The sequence below is a fragment of the Pocillopora verrucosa genome, chromosome 1 (assembly GCF_036669915.1).
Source record: "Pocillopora verrucosa isolate sample1 chromosome 1, ASM3666991v2, whole genome shotgun sequence".
NCBI classification, from domain to species: Eukaryota; Metazoa; Cnidaria; class Anthozoa; order Scleractinia; family Pocilloporidae; genus Pocillopora; species Pocillopora verrucosa.
In genome coordinates, this window is record NC_089312.1 from 27,056,715 (window position 1) to 27,079,224 (window position 22,510).

Sequence of the window (22,510 nt, forward strand, 5' to 3'; positions counted from 1 at the left end):
ACCAACTTATAGGTTATGATACGTGAAGAAAGCTATGGCGTCGCAAAAAGTAACACCCTCAATAAGAACTACTTCCTGGGCAGCAAAGACTCCAAAGTTGTGAAACAATTCTAGGAAATCTCCATTTCTACCGACGCCTTCATTTTAGATCACGTAATGGACTACACAATAATTGAATATAAATCAAAAGAAAGTTTGTAGGAAATTAGTAAAAACAAACAGCGTTTCAAAACTAACAGTCTTATGTATCCATCGTAATCAGAGTTTGCATACTCAACGACTGAGTAGCATTCCAAATGCAGCTTATCGGCAGCACATTCGGAACTCAAAAAAGAATACTCCTGTAACGCTAAGGGTTTGCTGCAATATCGTTTATCCGTCAAACTGGCCCTCAGGTCGACCCAGCGTTGGAATGAAAAAGTTTTGTTTTTGTTTCTTTTTTTTTCTACACTCTCGGTCGTCTCAGTGACTAGTGCATAGTGAGGACTGTGCTGTGGCATTTAATTGCTTCCTTTGACTCGGGTAGAAACACATGGAAGACCAAACGTTAGTACTGTTAGACAACATTTTTATTTAAATCACAACTGTAATGAAGTTGGCAAACGTAATTCAACGTACAATATTTGAAGATTGCTGAGGTTGGCAAGCAAGTCAGATGGTAGCTCCTCCAAATGGTTATCACTCAGGTCTCTGTAAAATGCAATGGCATTTACAAATAACGTGTACAAGGGGAAATATCCGTGATCAACTCTGACTTTATTATTCTCAGGTGATTAGCGTTTACAAGAAGACTGAAAAACTCATTACATAGTTACAAGAATGGATAAAGAGGAGAATTTCTTCTATAAGGATGATGAAACTCTTACATGGACCAAACTGTCCCTATAAACTTAGCAATCATATCAATAATTATCAAAATCGAAAGGCGCCCTAGCATAGTAAATTGCAAATAAGTCAATTTATTTTCAAATAAAAGTGTGCGTGACCAGAAACTTTACCAAATCATTTCTACTGTTAGAAGATAAAAAAAAATTTCCAAGGACTTTAAGGTTCTAAATATTCCTGGATGAAGGCTGCTTAGTGTGTTGTTGTGGATATACCTGTGATTTGATTGGAACGATTGTCAAAGGCGTTGATACTGTCCGTGTATTGATTAACGCCTCCATATGCAGGGTGCGGAGTGTAGAGTGACTGGTGCATAGTGAGGACTGCGCTGTGGCATTTAATTGCTTGTTTTGACTCGGGTAGAAACACATGGAAGACGAAACGTCAGTACTGTTGTCGGATCTTTCCGTCCTTAGGGCTCGACAATTTATGATTACACAGCCGAGTCAAACTATTATAACTTCTAACAGAACGTTGACAAAATCCATCCACAAAATATGACTTCCTATGACACAGTTCATATATGAATCGACAAAGAGTAAATTCCCCGAAAGTCACAATTTTTCCTGCTAAACTAGGAGCTACTAAAGGAGCAGACCCAATGAAAGAAAGGTAGGTAAAGTTCACTCACAGGATATTCAAATGTGGATTGCGATCAAATAGGGTTGGAGGAAGGTCTTTCAGCTTGTTTTTGTTTAATATCCTATTTAGCCAGAACAGTCAAGAAGATTAGCTGTTAGCTTATCACAAGAATAACAAAGATTTATTAACGAAATCATGACCTTAGGCTCCCTGAACTTTTCCCTCTAGTCTGAAGTTCTTTTTCCTCTATGGGTTCAACGTCAATATGAACTAAAAAGAAGTCTGTCAGGACCATACCTACTTTTTTTGACCACATCATATCGATCGTGACATATTATAAATAAATGGTATGACATGTTTCTTTTTCCTTACGTAACTAAGACAACATTTTTATTTAAATCACAACTGTAATGAAGTTGGCAAACGTAATTCAACGTACAATTCTTGAAGATTGCTGAGGTTGGCAAGCAAGTCAGATGGTAGCTCCTCCAAATGGTTATCACTCAGGTCTCTGTAAAATGCAATGGCATTTACAAATAACGTGTACAAGGGGAAATATCCGTGATCAACTCTGACTTTATTATTCTCAGGTGATTAGCGTTTACAAGAAGACTGAAAAACTCATTACATAGTTACAAGAATGGATAAAGAGAAAAATTCCTCTATCATGGTGATGGACGATTTTCTCTTAAAGAAGCAATTGAATTATCCATTCATCTTTGCTTCTTGGTATATTTGGCAGCTGGTTGATTAGCTATTCAATGCTTTTATTTTTTCTTGAAAAATTATATATAGTGTCCTCTCTTGTTGGTTTGTTTGTTTTTTTTTTTGTCTATTATTTGAATTTATTTGACTTGAATGATTACATGTAATATACGCACAAGATTGTCGTTGTAGCTGGCAGTTTCCATGGAAATGATTTAAGTTGTTTTCCCCTGCAGTTAACTTCCACTGACTTGCATTCACAGGGTTCTGGACAATCAATTGTAGTATTTGATGCCAAATAATTGCTTCTTACGGTTTCAACAGCTGTTCAGTAAATTTACATACGTGATAAGTATTTCCAAAATAAGAAACAAAACTACGTACTGATGACTGATGATTACTAAATATATTTGGTAGAGAGGGCTAAATTATTCGCCAATAGTATTTACGAGAAGTGAAATGTCATCGCTTACCCAATAAAAAAATAAACACGAACATGGTTTTCTTTGTGACAGACATGACGCGAGAATCACCTGAAAGCACAATAGACAAGATCAGCGCTTAAGATCGAGGCAAACAGGCATGGCAAAGAAATCTATGTGGAATGCATTTTCAGTCTTGTGGTCAAAGGGGAAATAAACTAAGGCGAGCTTGGAAAAATTTGAAGAGCTGAATATAACGAAATCTTGAAAAAGCAACCATAGGCGTACACTAAGCGACCAGTCTTTATTTATCAACGGTAGGGGAAATGAAGGGGGAATCAGTCGTCGCCAACAGAGTATAAAAATAGAACTGTAGAAAATTGACAGCCAATTGACTTTTAATGAGGGGGACTCATGCAAATATGAAAATGACTATTTATCGCCGAGGGGGGCCGGGGGAGGGGGAGGGGGGAGGCAGAGGATTTGGTGGACCACGTAGGGGTCAACAGAAACGGAGGGGGATCAGTCGTCGCTAACAGAGATTAAAAATAGAACTGTAGGAAATTGACAGACGATTAATTTTTAATGAGGGACACTCATACAAATATGAAAATGACTACTTATCGCCGAGAGGGTGGGGGGGCAGGGGGGGCGATTATCTGAGGAAATCACGTGGTGTTCAGCAGAAGCGGAGGGGGGGGTAAGTATCGCCAACAGAGTATAAAGATAGAACTGAAGAAAATTGAAAGCCGATTAAGTGCGAATGAATGGGGATCATAAGAATATGACAATGAGCTTTATTGCTGAAGTCCGTCATCAGTCGTGCCTGGTCTGAAACAAGCTCAAAGAAAAGCATTTGAAGCCTTTTGAAGCAGTCTGTGTTGACGTTACACTAAGACCTGCGATTCAAACGCACTATAAAAGTACTTGTGAACAACAAAAAACCGTCAGATAATTGTCGTTTTTGTCATTAATTTTAAGTTTTAAGCAGATGGTGAAAAACAATTACCCGCTCACAAAACGAGAAAGAATTGCTGCTCAGTTTTAAAAAGCCTCACAAACAATTTCAATGATTATTCCTTTAGTCACAGAGATAACGAAAATAACTTTCTTATTCAAATTAATTGTCGTTTTGTCATAACATTTACGGTGAATTATTTTACCAAGAGAGAGAGGTTGCTAAACATCCGTCTTCTGACAACCAGCCGAATGTTAAAGGATGAAGTAAACTGTAGCACGATGCCATAATGATTACATTAGTTTCTGTTGGACATGTTAAAAGCTAATCGCACAAACAACCATTGCTTCTTCAATTTCTGTTAAAAATCGTTATTTATGTGTAATTTTCAAAACAAAAAAACAGTAAGTATTACGGAGCATATTAATTTTTTCAGCCTAACAACGACATAAAGTCAAAAGCATATGGTGCGGTCACAGTTACTATGACTTGATCACTGAAAAAACTATAACTGGCTGTAACTATATATTTTTTACCAATTGTTCTGAACTATTAAATGAACTACTTGCAGTACACAAATGGATGGATCAATTATTTACCTGAACTACCCCATCGAGGAGTCTCTGGTTTCTTGTAAGCCACAATATTGCACCGTTAAAGACAGAATTGCTAAAATAACGTTATTTGAATACGTTTGCAATAAACTGCATGAAAACGTGGATTTGCATGCATAATTACCGATAATTATGTGGTGGACGATACATAATTAATATCCCGGGGAACTGAAATTGTTTTGAAACTTCCAAACTTTTCAGGAATTCATCTTTCTTTAAAAAACTGAACTGTTCATTCGACTTCTTGTCTCTACTTATAGCAAATATTTGCGTTTTTTCATCTCTTTTTCGTACAATATGTTCAATGCCTGTCTAAAATGACGTTATTGTCATTGTTGTTATTTGAAAACTAGCGATCTTTATCATGAAAATTCAAATGAAACACGTAGGATGAAATATTTTTAATTCACAAAGAAATTGTGACTGGTAATACGACTGAAGCTGAGGAATACCATTCATTCAGAAATAGATATTAGTAAAGGATGTATTTCCGAGGAAGTGAAAAGAGTGCGCATGTCCACAAGAAGCTAAAGCTTGGCACGTGGCGTTTCGATACATAAATTTCTCACCAACACAGATTTTTCTATGCTGCCGCATTTAACAAACCAGATCTCACAGACCGCCCAAAACTAATGTGGGGTTTTGTTTAAAAATACGTATTTATGTCCTGATGCTTTGCCGTAGGTGAACTTTCCATTGCAAATCTAGCTCTTTTTAAATTATTTAGGCTAAAAGGTGAATTTCACATACAGTTCATGTTTCTTTTCATGTTTCGTGTAACAGTCATATCATGTAATATCTAAATTTTTCAAACTTCCCAGATTGAGCCTGGGCTGCTTGTTGTGTCAAACTTACCAAATACGTCAACATGTTCAGATCTTTTTAGAAGAATAAGACAACCATCAGCCTTGCATGTTACGATTTATGTACTTTTATTCATGGACGGGGAGCTGTTTATAACCGTTTTCCCTAGGCACTCGGGTGAATCATACACGAGGGCCAGATGACAGCTCTTTATAATAAACTAGCACAAACATATTTCATGCATCAAGTAATAATACGAACTATCACTGGATCAAACACAATTCTTACCCTGATTCTACTAGTTTGATCAAAATGAAGGATCGATTTCTGTCGCTTGGCCGTGGAAGGCCTGTGTACGAGACTAATTCTGCCCTCGCCTCCACCCCTCCCCCACCTTAGCCATTGAAGAAGTCCGATATTTTTATTATTTTGAAGATTTAACTGAATTCTTTTCGAATGTCATTTATTGCGGAGTAGGTGGACGCCACACCACCAAAAATTCCAACAGCTATGAGTTCATACAAGAAAACCTTGATATGAAGAGGAGTATTACGTTCAATTCTCAAATAAAACAAACAGGGAAATACAAAGGTCAATGCAGTTATTGTGGATCCTCCAATAAGAGACAGAATGGGACCAAACTTTGGGATGAGTTCGCCAATGCCAAGAATAAAACACATGATGGCGGTGCGAAGGAGGCACCGTTTGACACTAAATCCTGTTGGAAAAGAAGACCGAAAAATGACTTAAGTTAGCGTAGGTGTCTAACATTAAAACGCTGTGTAGGTGGGGGGTTTTTATGAAAGCAAGACTCCGATAAGGAAAACAGTTTTACACGAAAGAAAAAAGAAAAAAAAAAGCTCGTATTTCGCCCCTAGATATATAAGCGTAGCTGTGGACCCTAGAGCTATCTTGATCACATTCCCTGTAAAATATTAGATTCTATGTTTTTTTTACGGAATAGGTAGACGTCCATCGCAACCCTTGCTTCCCGCTGAATTAATGAGATTAACCCTGGGTGTATTTAAACCAACCTTGAGGTATGCTCAAAAACTCCTCAAAAGACTGCGATACTGGGTTTATCACAATAACAAAGCTTAGCAGCAGGTGAAGTGTGATCAGTACAAGCACTATGTCTAACATAACAGCAGCCGCGTCATGTCCTTCGTATTTCACGCTCTCGAGAATGTTCGATGTGATGTTCTTGCCGTAAGCCACAAACCGAGGATTGACACAGGCAGATACATGCTTACGACACCAACCTACGCCCAGAACACAGAAATTGAAAACTTGGAGCATTTTTTCATGTCTCTCTGAATCGTTGGAAAGGTTGAAGCACCACCAAATGAAAATAATATAGTTCCGAAAGCTAAAAGAAAAGGAGAAATTAGAAGAACTCAGCAGCATTGAGGAATGAATATAAGGTTCACTTTAGATAAAACCTACCATCCTCATTTTTCTTGCGAAATTTTAGCCACGCAGTGGATAGCTCTTACTGACGATTAAAATGTTAACATTTCGCGGCACATTCTAGTAAAAAAGTCGTGTCATTTTTTTATTACACTGGATAATCTTGAAAGTCGACTTGGCCACACCGAGACCATTGGCAGCCTCTGTTCAGAAATGGATCACAGATGCAGTCAAAACGTGATAAGAAAAAACAAAAGAGCACATGAAGCACAGCCGGTTGTGTCACTGATGTTTTTACCACATTTTGATGTCTTCTGTGATCTATTATTGTACAGACCCACAGCAACGTAGAATCGATTTTCTAATTGTAGAGATGACGAAAGGTTGTTAATAATGACGCCATCTACGCGTTTGTCTTCCAACAGAACATACGTAGTACCAATAAAATGCTTGTATAATTCAGCTTATCGTATAATTTTATATGAGTAGCATATATAATTATATATGATAATAAGTCCACTTAGGAAAACACACCTGAAAAGAAACTCTCGAAGCTTACACTAGGTTGTTCAACAGTATTCAAATTAGACGGCATATCCAATGCGATGCACACGCAGATCATCAAACAAGCCATAGCTGTTGCTACACTAGCACTGACAGCGATCCCTCAGAAGTGCTTGGGCGTTCCCAGCCACGAGTATGGCAGCAGAACAGCCAAACAAATCACGAGCCAAATACGCAATTCGCCGGTTTTCCCAACATCAGCCACGTGCAGATTGACAAGATTTGCCAAGTTTCCCGCCGCCAGGATCAAAAACACTACACACACCCCTAGTCATAATATCAAAACAGTAACGTCAGATAAAACCTAAACATCTCATTGTCCAAGCGTGGATGTTTGTTCCAGATGTAAAAATATTAGTTTCGGAGCCTTATCAAAGACATCGAGGTTGACCAATGTTTCTCATGGTATTGATGCGAAGCTATGTTTTGCTGCACGAGAGTTGAAAAAGAGGATTTAACTCATATTTACCTTTTGATTTACTACCTTTTACAAAAGTGATGGAACCCAGCATTTTTGCTCTCAGGAGAACGTAAGATAAGTGCCATAAGGCATCACCACCTCCGTTTGAACCCCTTAAATCTAAAGATGTGACAGGCAATTTTCTTTCTCAGCTGTCACACATTTCTATGCATAAAATTAGTTAAGAGGATTTAGTTTTTCGATCATATTCTCTAACCAATCAGCGAAAGTACTCCTATGTTTCAAGGAAATTTTTTCATGTCAAGAAAACACTCCTGAAAGTCAGAGGGAACTGTTTTGAGTAAGTGTGGAAGATTTCAGGCACGGCGAGAATAATGATGAAGGAAAGGATGGGGCGAAATATTAGCTATAGACTTCATGTACAACTGTTATTTCTTTCCTTTGAGGGCTTGTAGTGCAGAATGAACCTCTTTCGCCAAAATGCAAACACCGTATAGGGTTAAGGGGTGGGGAAGTAAAGGGATATTGACCGCGATGATATACCTAACATTTGCCCCACAAGACACTGGTATGCCTTAAAATTGTAAGGAGTCACCCGAAAATTTCCTCGGCCTGATTGTGACGCCGTGAAGGCACATCAGAACGATCTTTCGTAGCAGTCACCTGCATTTTAGTGAATGACACTGGATTCTCTAGAGATTATCAACCTGCTTATAAGTTGTCCTGTAGGGATGATGAGCACAAAAACGTCGGTGATTTCTCTTTCGCGCGGGATGCTTATGCAAATCAAGTCACAACCTCGGTCCTGTTTCTCAGGGAGGAGAGGTCCTGGGAACGAAGCAAAGCGGAGTTCAAAATGGCTATTTGATTGCTAAACCTGAAATGAACTGTCTCACACGACTCTTTAAGTAAGTAACATATTTAGAAGTGGGAACCCAAAAGCAATTTTTAGAAAATTCACTTGGGGCATTAGACTCAAAAATAATCGAGCAAGCAGACGTCATCTTCGTGAATCACATCATGTAAAATAGAGTAAATACTCAAGGCCTAGGTGGAGGAAACACTTTAAAAACTCACTGCCTCGCATGTATGTATTATAATAAAGCAATTATTGATTGATAACCCTGCAGCGAAGGATGATGCATGTGTTCAGTCCCTTGGAAGCGTCTCCTGTTGCTCCCTAAAAGTTTCCTTGTACCCGCTTCCGTGTTCAATTTCTAAATTTAAAAATCTCTAGTTAATCAATAAGCATTTCATTTCAATGTTATTTTCAGTACTGTATCGATCAGTGTGATGTTGATGCAGACAGTCACAGCCAATGATGCTCATCTTCCATAAGCATTTTCTCCGATTGCTGGGTACGGGGACCGTACGTGTCCGTTGTACTCGCTATGCCTCTTAAGAAGAGTCGCCCACGATCTCCCAAGAACCGTTCCACATGATAGACATGACAGCGTAACTTGTTTTCGTCACGCAATCTTCATAAATTACATGTATTTGACAAGTGCCTGATAAGTGCTTGAAATTAACACAATCTTTTCTGTTGACAGGAGAATGACTTTGACACAAGAGATTGGACTGAGAGATGTTTTGATACCATTGAATGCGTAATCCATTTGAACTCAGAGCTGAAGATCTCCCAGAGCAGCCCAACTACTTCACTTGTGCCTTCTGAAAAGACAAACTTGACAAGTACGTTTTCTTTGTTAACCATCAGGATTATGGTTAACAAATAGTTATGGTTAACCGTGATGTTTTCTTCAAAAGTGCTCAGCGAAGCAGAATTGTAAGTGATTCCTGTAACACAGGATGTTTGCTTTGAACTCAACTTTATCATTACAACATTACAAGTCTGATAGTTTTACAGTCATGTATGTCTTGTAGTACCTGCTATGGTAGGTCTTCTACTCACTGAACAATGACCAAATGTTATATTCATGCTTTGCCTGATTTATAAAATAGTATACTCAGGTAACACATATATCTCAGACAGAGATGGCAAAACAAATAGAAGTACAGTAAATATTGATGTTCAATTGCAAGCACGTTCACACAATTTTGGATTTGAATCGGATTGGTAAAAATGAAGCAATCTTAATCAAAACTATACTTTATGTTAATGACTAGCATTAAAAATTTGGGGCCCTTTACATTAGGAAGAGAAATATATTTTTGTCAGTCATTGAACAATAAGAATATTGCCACCTACAGGGAATTTAAAGGTACATGTCAGTTTTCTCTGATAACAGCAAGACTCTTTGAAGTATTCTCTTTTGTATTACTTTTAATTATTGATGTCGGCTTATTAAACTGATTTTGCAGTATATCATGTATCACATTGTGTATGGTGTGATCAGAAACTTATACCTAACATAATGTAGGTGCATATCCTTGTCATTTATGCATCTTTGTAATATGATATTAGGCATTGGATGCTTAATTAGCGATGGATCTTACGCTGCAGCTTATCCCTTACACGAGGTAAAAAATTAATAGCAAGTTTTTTTTTGTTTTGTTTTTTTGTCTTCAGTATAACAACTCCTTACTGTGAAACTTAAAAAGTGTCCAAGAAATTTACTATGGTATAATTTGATGGATCACTGCAATTTACAATGATTTCTCTAGGTTTAAAAAATGAGCAGTTCCTGAATGATAGTCCTTTAGAAGAGAATATCATAGGCTTTGAAACTTCTCAGAATTTAGAGTGACTGAAAACAGAGACTTGAAGGGCCGTGGTGAACAAATTTAAGGGCCCTCATATTAGCACATGATTATTAAGTTGAAGGCCCAAGAAGGCTGACATACAGCTATATCATACAAAACTTAAAATTAAAAACCTTGTCTCCTGTCAGGAATTAAAGGGACATGAAAAAACCAAACAAAGCTATATAGGTCATGGTTCATTTTTTGTAAGTGCACTCCATCTGGTTGAATGATCCCATACAAGGGACTGGCCAGAGGAAAAGGCAACATACTGCATCAGTTTTCTCAGAGTGATTTGCTTAGGGTTAGAGTCTAATAATGATATTTTCCTTGAATCAACAATTATGTCAGGTTGCTTGAACAGGATTCAGCCAAATGTTGGCAAAGTTAGCCAACTGTGTTTTCTTGTCATTTATTTCAGAAAGTACAGTAAGGCATTCTCGTGAGATCAAAATTTTAGAATGAAAATTTAATACAAAGAAGGAATAACATCAAACAACTACATGTCCATATGTTTAGTCAAGTGAGAGTTGGACAATGGATGTCTTGATCCAGGGAACATTAAGCTTGTTGGACATGGGGAGCTATTCAGACTGACACATGTACATTGTACATGTATATAATAGTAATAGGACTAAGAGGAGTCCAATTCAGGCTGTTATTATCCAAGTGATTAACAAAATCGGATGATTGCACTGTGAAGGCATCCATTGTACCTTTTCATCTAAAAAAAAACAACAGTTAAAGAGGCAAAATGTGAGACAATAACATGCACATGTGACACCTTCTTTCCACTTATACAGGCATGGTATGTTAATTGCCCTATTACACTGTCCAATTATAAGCATGATGTGTACACTGTCCTATTAGTGCTCAAACTGAGCTGGAGAACTCAAGAATTTTGTTATAGTTTTGATCAATGAAACCAGGGATTTTGAATAGCAACAAAGCATAATTGTACTTCAGGCCAATTTTCAGGGTATGCTTTTTGTTCATGACCATCAAAATAATTCAATCAGACTTGAACACAACATGTACAAAACTCATGTTGTCTTAATCATATCTAGGACAACTGTGTGGTTGTCAGTTGCTCATAACACACACAAAAGTAATTTTTTAGCATTTTGAAACATGTTCTTTTACCTTTAGGTGTTGATGTTAGGTGTACTTTATCAGGGAATTTGACATGTAGAGATCTATACATTGCAAAAATTACCACAATAATGCATGGAATAACTTGATACAGTACCATCATTTTTGTATTTTACAAAGGTTGATGTAGGGCACTTATGAAAAAGATCAATCCAATTATCCTCCAAGACCTGAAAATGCCAGACAGGTAATTTTTTTATTATTATTTTTAAATTGATAGACCTCGTAAGGTTAATTAGTTTTGTGTATGTTGTTTCCTGTTAAGTTTACAGTGTACATTGTGTATGTACAACTCGGACCTAATAAACTCCTAAAGAAATCTATGGTATGCAGTCATTTCGTACCGAAAGTTGTTTTGTACTCATTCATTTTATACTCAAGCTGGGTACAAAATGACTCAACTAACTGGGTATGACATGACTGTAAACGATCAGTAACCCAATCTATGCCATCCTATTACCATCTCTTCAACTTACACTTCATCAGTTTTGTAAACTTCTTTCAAAGCTGATTTGTCATTCAAGCTACAGTACATGTAACCTTTTTTTTCAAAGATGTAAACATCAATTCTCCATCCAGTCTACCATACAGCTTTTACAGTTTAAACAATCAAACAATACTTTGTCCCCTGAAGTTTTTTCTTTCTTCTTATCACATTCCTGCTTTTAGATGTTTTAAGGTAAATTCCTATTTTGTAGGAACTTGTAAGAGGAAAATTAGAGTCGAACAAGTCAAATCACCAAAGAAAACTTTGTTTGTTTGTTTGTTTTTTCATTGAATTTTCTCCTTCCCAAATATTTTTACTTCTACCCCTACTCTTGATATTCTTCTCAAGCTTGTGTTCAGATATATCAGACTTGAAACTTTTGATAGCTTTTCTCGATATTTTCTTTTAAGTGCAGTTATAAATTTTTCTATTGCATTGTTTTTTCCAGTTTTCCAGTTGGTAATCAATGATAGTTTTATTTGTGGGTTGTTGCTATTTCAGTTGTTGTTTGACACCTGGGTTAAAGCATCATTTTTTGTTGTTAATAGTTGTTTTGGTTGATTATTCATTAATTTTGTTGCAGAGATTACTTTGGAGAGAAAATTGGAATCTACTTTGCTTGGTTAGGTAAATAAATTAATGACTTCAAATTTCATGTGCACTCTGATTGAAGTAAGTTATTGTTTCAGCTGTTTAATCATGGCTGCATATAATTTTTATTTTTGGAAGAACACATATTAAAGGCTATGACTGTATTCTAGTCAGCCAGTGAGACTCAAGGACATTGCACAATGCATGAAGTTTGGATGTCAATGAGAAAGACAGTGTCATCAAACAAATGTTACTCTCTTGACTGTTTGACACATGGATGTTGCTCCCAGCAGCCATCATGGGCCTTGTTTGTGTGATTTATGGACTTGTCAGACTGGAGTCTTACATTCCTGTGTAAGTGATGAGTTTGGCAAGGCCTATATGTGTATTCTATCATATGCAAAGTCCTTATATTCATATCAGCCGTGAAATGGGCTCATTGAGGACTGAGAATCTTAAAGTATTATATAAAGTTGTCGTGAAATGGAACAAAAGAAAAATATACTTGGTGATACATTCACATGTGCTATTTTACATAACTTTCACTATAATGTGCATCCGGTGTTTACTATTACTGCCAGTGGTAAGCGTTAACAGTGTTGCAATCACTGGTTTTATACTGAAAAAAACGCAAGTCAGAGAACGAACTTTTTTTTATTTTTGTCTAAACATGGCTTTCAGACACGTAAAACCAACTGTATGTATGTATCTTTTGCTTTAGGAAAGACATCTGTGATACGTCTAAGAACTTTCCCATGTGCCCTCGCTGTGACAAACGCTGTCCCTACTGGCCTTTATCGGACACATGCATCTATTCAAAGGTGACTTAAAGAACGTTTTCACCTCTTACCTCAAGTTCCTTCTTTTCTTCTTCCTCGACTTCTTTGCTAAAGTTTTTTAAAGGTCGCTTTTTGGCGACTTAACCAAATTTGTCATTCTCTTCACAGTCAACCATACAATTCTTATATTGTTTGTTCAGAGAATTTAGTATTGGAACAACTAGTTATCCCCAAATTGATATTTTTCTTTATTATTATCACTTATCTGATTGATATTATATTGATATTGTAAGGAAAAATTCTGTCTTGGTCACTCATGGGAGTTAAAGGGTTAAAATCACGAAATGTTAGCCAGAAATGGAGAAAGAAAAGAAGAAAGCAGAGAAAGAAATTTTGTGCAACATCGAATTTAAGCACCACAGTTTCTTCCTGCTGGCCATGATGACCAAATGACCGCAGTGTGAGGCCCTTTGTCGCATTAATAATTGATGTAGCCCCTTGTTAAAGGGGCTACACGTAGCATAAACCATGAATTTGGAGACAATTCATAATGACTAACACATTATTTTGCTGGGAAATATTCATCTTTGTAGTTCGTTTTTCAGAAGTTATCTATCCAGTTTTATCGTCTACATGTACTAATGTCCTCTTTGATTCTCTTCAGGTGGCTTACGTTTTTGACAATGAGTTTACTGTGGTTTTTGCCATTTTTATGTCGATTTGGGGTGAGACCTTTTTTTATTTTTAAGAATAATTGCTTGTGTAGTAAACTGTGTTAGACCCCGAGGCTCTATTGTTGACAGCTGTACAAATCATAAATGGCTAGCACGTGGAACCTTAAGTCTAAATGTTTAAGCCCTGGTGTGGTCATTATATTGAGTTGTTGGGCGAGATGATTCACTCTGAGAATGCTTCTCTCCATCCGGGAGTATATACATATTGGCAACGCTGAATAGTCAAAGAAACTTGACAGAATGTTTGGGCAACTTGTACTGAACCATCCCGTTCAAGAGTTGAAAAAATAGCTTATGGATTGATTACCGAACATTTCATGGTTAGGATCATTTTGTCTGTGACTTTCACAGAAAGGAAACTTTGATTTTCTTTCAGGGTCGTAATGTTAATGAAATACTTTGCTGATGATCATGTGTGTATTTGTTATACAGCCACCATGTTTCTTGAGTTTTGGAAGAGGCGGCAGGCAGAGATTGCTTACGAATGGGATCTATTGGGATATGAGGACGAAGAGGTACGATATTAATTAATCAATCAATGTATTTATTTATGACTTTTGTTAATTATTTGCAAGAAGGCAAAGATTAGGCTTGGCAAGGTAAGCTTATGCCGTTTAGGATTTATCCAGGAACAAAAAACCACACTACTTACTTCTCCGTGTCGATTTTTCTTTCGTTTTGTGAATGGTGCTTTAAATGTAAACGTTTTTGTTGATCTTGTTGCATGTTATAAGCAATTAATATTAATCTCACGAATCTCTGAACTGTGTTCGTTTGAACTCAAGGTACAGTTTAGTACTTAAAAAGACTCGCAAAAACTTGAACGTCAGTCCTGTTCAGTGTGTTTTTCATTTGACCATCTTTCCATAAATGTACAAGCTCCAATTCATTATTCTGTTTTAGGAACAACCTCGTCCCGAGTACGAGGCAGTAGCGATGGAGACCCGTTTGAACCCCATCACGAAAGTGGAAGAGCCTTTCATATCGCTTGGGAGGAAAGTGCCCAGATTTATTTGTAGTTTCAGTTTCATCATCTTCATGGTAAGAACTGGATAATGTTTAATAAGGCTAAATGTGATTTTGGCCAGGTTTAAACCAAGATAATGCAGCAGTTTCACCAGAGCCTCCCAAGGGCATTGATGTGCATTACTACCTTACTGCTTTGTTTCCTTCCTACCTTCCTTCTCTACTTCCCTCGCCCCCTCCCTCTTTTGGGTGAGTGTCCATTCCGCGCACCGGTTTGTTGGTGTTGCGCTGACAGGTGCCTGGAGGTTGGCTGCGGCTTGATTGCTGGGAGATTGCTTCCCTCCTATGGTGTCAACTGTTCGCATCCACCCACCCACCCACCACCTTGATACTATTGGGCATTGCTACTTGGACGAGGCGAAACGCTCATATTACTGCAACAATTTGACCTTTTCAAATCTAGATTTACCTGAATTCTGTAGCCCCGGCGTCTTTTGCAAGCTAGTTATAACCGACAGAAAAACTGACTTTTGGTCACCGGTATGGCTCGTAGTGTTTTAAAAGAGGATAAGAGGTGCAACAGCGAAGTCCTGAATTTTGATCTATAGTATTATGGTCTTTGTATCGCAGCTGGCGCTTGTCGTCATCGCCGTGTTTGCTGTTGTAGTATACCGTGTTGCAGTATACGCAGTGTTAGCCGCAAGCAGCGACTACAACATGGGAGCTGTAAACATGGCCACGTCCGGCACTGCAGCTCTCCTAAATCTCATTACCATCATGCTCCTCAACAAGGTACCCGCATAAACTTATCTTTTTCTATGGAGACGGTACACAACTAGTAAACATCTTGAGGTAAATTTTTGTTGTCTGCCCTCTCATGTAGATGTTCGTTTGCGACTGTTACACAGCAATGGTTCCTACTTTAATGTGCAGATATTAGTTAACCCTTTAACTCCCAGAAGTGATGAACATGTAACCTTTAACAGTATTAACAGTACAAGTTCAGCGGATGGTTTTATACCTTGGAGTAACAACTGATCATTTAGTGTGATCCTCTGGTGACTTCTTTTTGTTAATTACGTTATTTTATCTCCAGGTTTACGAAAAACTTGCTGAGATTTTGACACGATGGGGTACGTGTGTAGAAAATGAATTCAGTGAACTTCATTCATGCTTTAAGCTATTGACCACTTTACTGATATTGAATCATCAATGCATCCGATCTTGCAACTGACCTTAACCGTACTACTGTACTCGTGCACATTGTGGTCATTACACATTACATAGGAATTTTAAATTCAAAATTAGTAGCCGAATCCTTCCGTACCTCTAAACTGCATTGGCATGCGGCGTCGAAAGCTAACAAAGTAGGAGGTAATAAGGATAGGGTTAAATTCATCATCTGTTTTTATTTCAGAGATGCCTCGCACCCAGACGGAGCTTGAAGACATCTTTTCATTTAAGATGTACCTTTTCCAGTTTGTGAACTTCTATTCGTCACTCTTTTATATTGCGTTTTTTAAACTCAGGTGAGTTTATGTCATGAGTAACAATGGGAAAAAAGTTACTTAGAGCTCTCCTAAGAAAGAAAACTCAAAATCGTAGACATTTTCGATTGTCTGGGATGACTGACGACAAATCGGTTAAATCGAGAGCGCTTTTTTTTTACTGACGCAACCCAGATTTTTGCGATGATCCGTGATTACTGAAGGTTAATGAAAACTCCTATTTTGAACTGTCGTTAGTTTTAATTTGCTACCATTCCTTGGCTCCTGTAGCCCCGAGTCCCAAATGAAGTTTTCGATTTCGAGTTTCATTAATTAGAAAACTCTGGAATCATCGAGATATATTGAAATCACCGACTATCCGGGATTTTTCCCGCCAGCCTTAAGTGTCATTGTTTTTCTCACGATTTAGGCTCTTCGAATGACATGCAGATCGTGATCTTCCCTCACCCATTTGTTGTTGCACGGTTCTGCTGTTGTCTTGTTTCTTTGTGATGCTGTGTTGTGATATTGACGATCAAAAACAACAACAGGAGAGCCGTGTTACAGCGAATCTTCGAAACGCGCTAAGCTGTTGAGAAACAGCCCACCACATTGGAGCATAATGTTTCAGAAGGTGACTCGTATACACTCGACCTCATCACGTAAAGAAAACTCGCACTAAGCCATTGAAACGTCGCGATTCACATCAAAAGGAAAAACATCTTCAGAAAAATAGTTTTACATAATTACCAGTAGGAACTTTTATCTATTTACATAGAAGCGTTAAACACATCAAAAATTGTTTGGCATCACAGCGGTAGAATGAACGTATTGAATCATATTTTGAGAATATTTTCAACTGACAATTATAAGTTATCTGTTTAGGGTGAGACAGATTTTTTATGCATAATTTTAAAAATGGTACTGAACAGACCTACGGGGACAACAATTTTCGTCCCTATGGAAGAAAGAACTGCGCTGACAAAAAAATGTTTGTTTTCAGCCCTGGAAGGCCAGCAGAATTTAACAGGATATTTGGTTTTCGACAAGAAGAGGTAAGAAAAAGTATTCGATATGTAAAGCTTTTTTTGTGACAGTTTAGGGTATTTAAAGCTGCATTGGGTTGATCAGACGGTACTGTCGTCAAAAATTTGCGAGAAAAGGAAGGGAAGATCGTCTTTAGACATTGTTTGTAATTGAAGTAAATAATGTTTTTCGCCTTTGGTCCCATTAGTTGGACCAGTTTAAAAAGGACGCGTTTGATTAGAATTTATATCGTAAGGGTGTATGTGATGTTCGTTAAATTTGACAGTGCAAGGTTTGCCGACTTGGAAATAGTTGCTTTAACAATTTGAATCTTATTTTTGACTTTTTTACCTCCTTTGGACAATATTAGTTCATTTCAATCAGAAAATAGAAAGTAAAATAAGGCATAAAAGTAACTGAAAATATCTTTCAAACATAGAGCAGTTGTAAAGGAGAATTCTGAGTTCATTTTTATGTTGTTCTGGCAGTGTAATCCGGCAGGTTGTTTATTTGAGCTCTTGGTCCAGCTGGCAGTTATCATGGTTGGAAAGCAGATCTTCAATAATTTTATTGAAATAATCGTCCCGTAAGTAGCCCGTAAAGAGATGAGGTACATTTTTAACGTTCCCGCTTTTTGAGACTTCATTGGACTTAAGGCAGGTTTTAGAAAATTACACATTTATGGACATTTACGTATTCTAATGTAATAACAGTTTACTGTTAACTAGGAGTATTTACGTTGTGCTCGATATACTTGGACAGTTTTGCAATACGACATACATAAAGGTGTAATAGCTTATTGGAGAAGCACATTTATAGCGTAAGTGAAACACAGGTATAGTAATCAGAAAACCGGAATCGCTGAAAAAAAAAATCAGGGAATGTATTTGTATAGGTAATCACATGATTTCGAGTGCAATTTGGAATAAATAAGCACGAGTAAATTTTTTCAAATACTAACAAAATTGCACGAGCCCGTAGGGCGAGTGCAATTTGTGGTCTTTGAAAAACTTAACAAGTGCTTATTTATTCCAAATTGTACGAGAAAAATCATGGGATTACGTGTTAATAATAGACATGAAAAAATACGAGATGGCTTATCATAGTTAAGCAGAAGCAAAGCGCGCGCATCAAGAGCAAAAATAATTTATTCAAACCGTGCGTTCGGTCAAAACAACAATGTACGATCAAAAAATAATATGCAATGATATCTTCACGTCTTTAAGGCGCAAAAAAGTTCAAAGTCCGGCTAAACAGTTCAAGGAATTGTTCAGTCTGTGTCCGAATCACTTTCGATGATATGGAATCGTCGTTTTCGAGGTTTAACCATGTTTGTTTTTAATTTCGGCGTTGGATCGCTCGAGCAAAGTGTTAAGCAAGGTCGGCTTGTAATTTTTGATTTCCTTGGCAATTCCCTTCTCTAAAAACCACTTTTTCCAGACCGAAACCAAAAACAGTGCTTTTTACAGTGTTTTGGTTGTCTGAGCTGTTTTCAGCTGCGGTGGCGAAAGAAAACCTACTTAAAAAGCAGGCCATTGTTTCGCTCGCAAATTTTCAAATTTTCAAATTTTGTTGCGACATCGAAGGCTCTCATTTGATTGGCTATCTATGAGTTTCTTTGATTATTGACCAATCAGAATGTTTGATTTGTTACTTTCTTTGCACTGAATTAACCCTCTTCTGCACTGAATTAACTCTCTTCTGCACTGAATTACCTGAAAACTGCATTTATCTTGACCAATCAGAACTGAGAAATTTTTCCATGTATATTATTATTGTGGGAACATGCTCCAAACACATTTTACAGTGAAATAATACTTTTAATTGTTTAGTCCTGTAAAACAGTATTTCACAGGCCAAGTCACTCATTCTGCGAACGTTTTGGATTAATAATATTTTGACTCAAATTTCAAATGAGTGGGATGATCATTTGGGTAAGCACTCCTATTTTTTCTTCATCATCATCATCATCATCATCATCATCGTCATCATCATCATCATCATCATTATCATTATCACCATCATCACCATCATCATCATCGTAATCATCATCATCATCATCATTATTATTATTATTATGATTATTATTATTATTATTGCCGTAGTTGATATCGTCACCATTATTATTATTATTATTATTATTATTATCACTATGGTCTCTTTTATTCCTGAAAATAGAGGATATTACATGGCCGCGCGAAGATAATTAATTCTCTTCGAGTGTTGGGAAACATTTCACGAGTGAGCGAAACGAACGAGAGAAATATTTTTCAACGCGTGAAGAGAAATTTCGTAGCTCCAAGCGGCCTTGTAATATTATAATCATAGTATCGGTATTGTTTCCACGTGTAAAGAGAAACATGTTATCTTCACGTATGAAGATATCATGTTTTCGCGCGAAAACTCACTTGGTATTTGACTGAGGTTTATATTATTATTATAATTATTTTCCACAGAAAGCTTCAGAACTGGTGGAGACGCCGTCAGAATATTGAAACCCCCGACTTGACCGAATACACACGTTGGGAACTGGACTATGACTTGACTCAGTATCCCGTGCACGGGTTGTTTTATGAATACCTTGAGATGGGTAAGAACTGCGCAGCTTGTACGGTTGAGTGAAGGAGATGGTTGACATTTTACTGGTTATAAACTCTGTTTTGTTTTTTTGTTTTTTGTTTTTTTTGTTTTTGTTTTTTCCAGTGATCCAGTATGGCTTTGTGACACTATTTGTGGCCGCCTTTCCACTTGGACCGTTCTTTGCCCTCATCAATAACTTGTTGGAAATTCGTCTTGATGCTTACAAGTTTATCGTGGTTTTTCAGCGCCCAATGGCAGCTCGTGCGCAGGATATAGGTATGCGTTATATACAAAGAGAGGGCCGATTATTATTTTTGTTGGTCTTAAACATTTTTTATTAATTGAAATTCTATTTAGGAACTACCGAATAGAACACTTGAAAAAAAAAAACCTTTTGTTTTCACAGGAATTTGGTACGCAATCTTGAAAGGCGTTACGAAGATCTCTGTGGTCGTAAATGTAAGAATCTATTTAACAAAGTTGTGCGTTTTTGAATATTATTTCTTTAAGGATTGAAATTGAAAGAAAATCATTAGAAAAACGGAAAATAAACAGAGAAAAATTACTTGGGCGACAGATTCAGTTACAAACACAGTTGTTTTTTTCCCCCAATTGTATCGAATAAAGAAAAGATTAATGAGACAGTTTTTCCCATGTTCGAGCAAAAAAGGTTGGTCCTGACTTAAATCAAATAAGTATAGTCAAATTTGGTCACCTGGTGGTAGTTATTGACCTTGCAAATTCAAGCGGACAGACAATGATTTAGCATGTTCTACAGGGACCGCTCATTTTGCTTGAAAACAGTTTGTATTCAAAAGAACTTGAGCAATAGTATTGCTTCATTAATCGTACGTGCTGCATGCTGCGGTTCGAGTCACTTTAGTTGAAGGAAATAATAACAATTGAATAATTTGAATCAGCGATTTAAAGAGCAGAATACAGCAGAGAGTTATCTCTTTGTTCTACCTGTTGTCAAAGGTGAAAACATGTCGTACTCGGCGTTTTGATTTAAAACCAAAGAGAACTTATTGTAAGGAAAGCCACAATGTATAATCACGGTAACTTGTTTTTTTCTTACCCTTTTTGTTAGGGCTTTGTGATTGCCTTTGTTTCCGAATTCGTCCCCAGACTGTATTACACCCTAGGTGAACACAACGACAGCTTGGAAGGATTTGTAAACCACACCTTGTCGTGTTTTGCGGTGGATGATTTTCCTGAGTCTGAGAGACCTTCTGGAGCTGCTGCTGCTGAGTTCCCCCTAAGAATTAACAGTTGTGGGTTTAATTTATCTACCTGCAGGTAAAATAACAAGGAGGGTTCTGTTTTATGGTTTAGTTCTTGCAGAAAAAAGAATCGCCTTTACTGATTAGTGTACTGATTCATTAATTTGTCAAAGCTTGCTGGACGCTTGGTGACACTATTGTAAGAATCATAAGTCATCCATTATAACTCAAGTTTTAAAGGTCTTGTGTGCTTGCATTTTAGATTCCGAGGGTATTATGAACGACCAAAAATTACAATACTCAACACGACCCTTCCAAATCCGAATGCTTACAAGTTCTCGACAGCCTATTGGCATATTTTGGCGGCCAAGCTGTTTTTTGTGGTTGCCTTTCTGGTGAGTTCACTTTTAATTGTGGGACGCTCGTTATGATGCACCTGATGGGATACTGAGAATCGGAGTATTTTCCTACAAATAGAATTGTTTGTGGAGATTACTGCAGTAATGTTGTAAAAAGAAGATTCCACCCTATCTGTGTTCCTCTCTGTTTCCTAGTTGATCCTTGTAGCAGTTCTGTGGAACATTTAAAATTGACCAACCAAAAAAAAAAACGGTTCAGTTGAAGAAACTTATCTACCATCTAATATTTCTTCTTGTGTTTGGCTGATCGTCTTATTATTTTGTTATTTTGTGCAGCACATCGTGTTCGGTATGACGGCAATCTTGGCTTGGATTATCCCCGATGTTCCGAAGGAAGTTGATAATCAAGTCAAGAGAGAGAACTTTCTTGCCCGCGAAGCCTTACGGTCAGCAGATCAACAAGATTCTGTCTCTCCAGTCCCTAGGGAAAATTCGCGCGGCCAGGATGAAATGTTGTGAAATGTTGTAGAATGTCGTGTTTTGACAGAAGTTATCTCGTAGTCAACGAGTATCGGTATAGGTAGTTAAATCTGATAATACCACCGTCGCATATTTTGAATAATTTCTTGTGGTAAACGTAAGGCAAAGTTCGAAAATCTTCACCAAAAGCCAGTGCTTTTCACAAGCTGCGTGTCATAGCTCGCTGACCCATACGATTGATAGTCTTCATTTATAAACTCAGTTTAACCTTTCTAATAGCAAATGGTCAGTACGTGTCTGTTTTAGATAGAATAAAGGGGGTACGTCTCTAAAGAAACTGTGGTGCTGCGTCAGTGGGAGAGTATAGCAGGTAATTTACTGTTAACAACTAAGTTGAAAACGTAAATTGGCCACCGTAAAGAGTAAAAAGCTGACGTTTCGAGCGTTAGTCCTTCGTCAGAGCGATGGCGAAGGGCTAACGCTCGAAAAGTTCTGACGAACTGACTGAAGGGCTAACGCTCGAAACGTCAGCTTTTTTACTCTTTACGGTGGCCAATTTACGTTTTCAACTCAGTTGT

At 37.4% G+C, this 22,510-nt stretch overlaps 2 protein-coding genes and 1 pseudogene across 7 annotated transcripts; 1 reads left to right on the plus strand and 2 right to left on the minus strand.

Moving 5' to 3' along the window:
• Nucleotides 1-578: 578 nt before the first annotated feature.
• Nucleotides 579-4,335, minus strand: LOC131773506 (phospholipase A2 inhibitor-like). Its single transcript, XM_059089468.2, has 6 exons — nucleotides 4,152-4,335; nucleotides 2,646-2,705; nucleotides 2,349-2,496; nucleotides 1,907-1,978; nucleotides 1,517-1,588; nucleotides 579-690 (listed from the first exon to the last, which is right to left on the minus strand). The coding sequence occupies exons 2-6, from the start codon at nucleotides 2,689-2,691 to the stop codon at nucleotides 579-581; spliced, it is 450 nt and encodes a 149-aa protein (XP_058945451.2). The 5' UTR covers nucleotides 2,692-2,705; nucleotides 4,152-4,335.
• A 659-nt stretch (nucleotides 4,336-4,994) lies between these two features.
• Nucleotides 4,995-9,304, minus strand: LOC131773505 (uncharacterized; annotated as a pseudogene).
• LOC131775734 (anoctamin-4-like) lies at nucleotides 8,226-22,335 on the plus strand. 6 transcript variants are annotated; one of them, XM_066170516.1, is made up of 22 exons: nucleotides 8,227-8,273; nucleotides 8,640-8,723; nucleotides 8,916-9,151; nucleotides 9,791-9,846; nucleotides 11,341-11,407; nucleotides 12,291-12,334; nucleotides 12,469-12,652; nucleotides 13,020-13,119; nucleotides 13,742-13,802; nucleotides 14,244-14,326; nucleotides 14,715-14,852; nucleotides 15,408-15,569; nucleotides 15,874-15,910; nucleotides 16,195-16,306; nucleotides 17,268-17,319; nucleotides 17,779-17,876; nucleotides 19,747-19,880; nucleotides 19,994-20,146; nucleotides 20,277-20,329; nucleotides 20,961-21,169; nucleotides 21,356-21,488; nucleotides 21,789-22,335. In XM_066170516.1, the coding sequence occupies exons 7-22, from the start codon at nucleotides 12,576-12,578 to the stop codon at nucleotides 21,969-21,971; spliced, it is 1,785 nt and encodes a 594-aa protein (XP_066026613.1). In that variant the 5' UTR covers nucleotides 8,227-8,273; nucleotides 8,640-8,723; nucleotides 8,916-9,151; nucleotides 9,791-9,846; nucleotides 11,341-11,407; nucleotides 12,291-12,334; nucleotides 12,469-12,575; the 3' UTR covers nucleotides 21,972-22,335. The 6 variants fall into 6 exon arrangements, with proteins under 6 accessions (XP_066026615.1, XP_066026613.1, XP_066026614.1 ...); XM_066170517.1 differs by having other exon boundaries at nucleotides 8,916-9,057; XM_066170518.1 differs by lacking the exon at nucleotides 13,020-13,119 and having other exon boundaries at nucleotides 8,226-8,273.
• The last annotated feature ends 175 nt before the right edge of the window (nucleotides 22,336-22,510 follow it).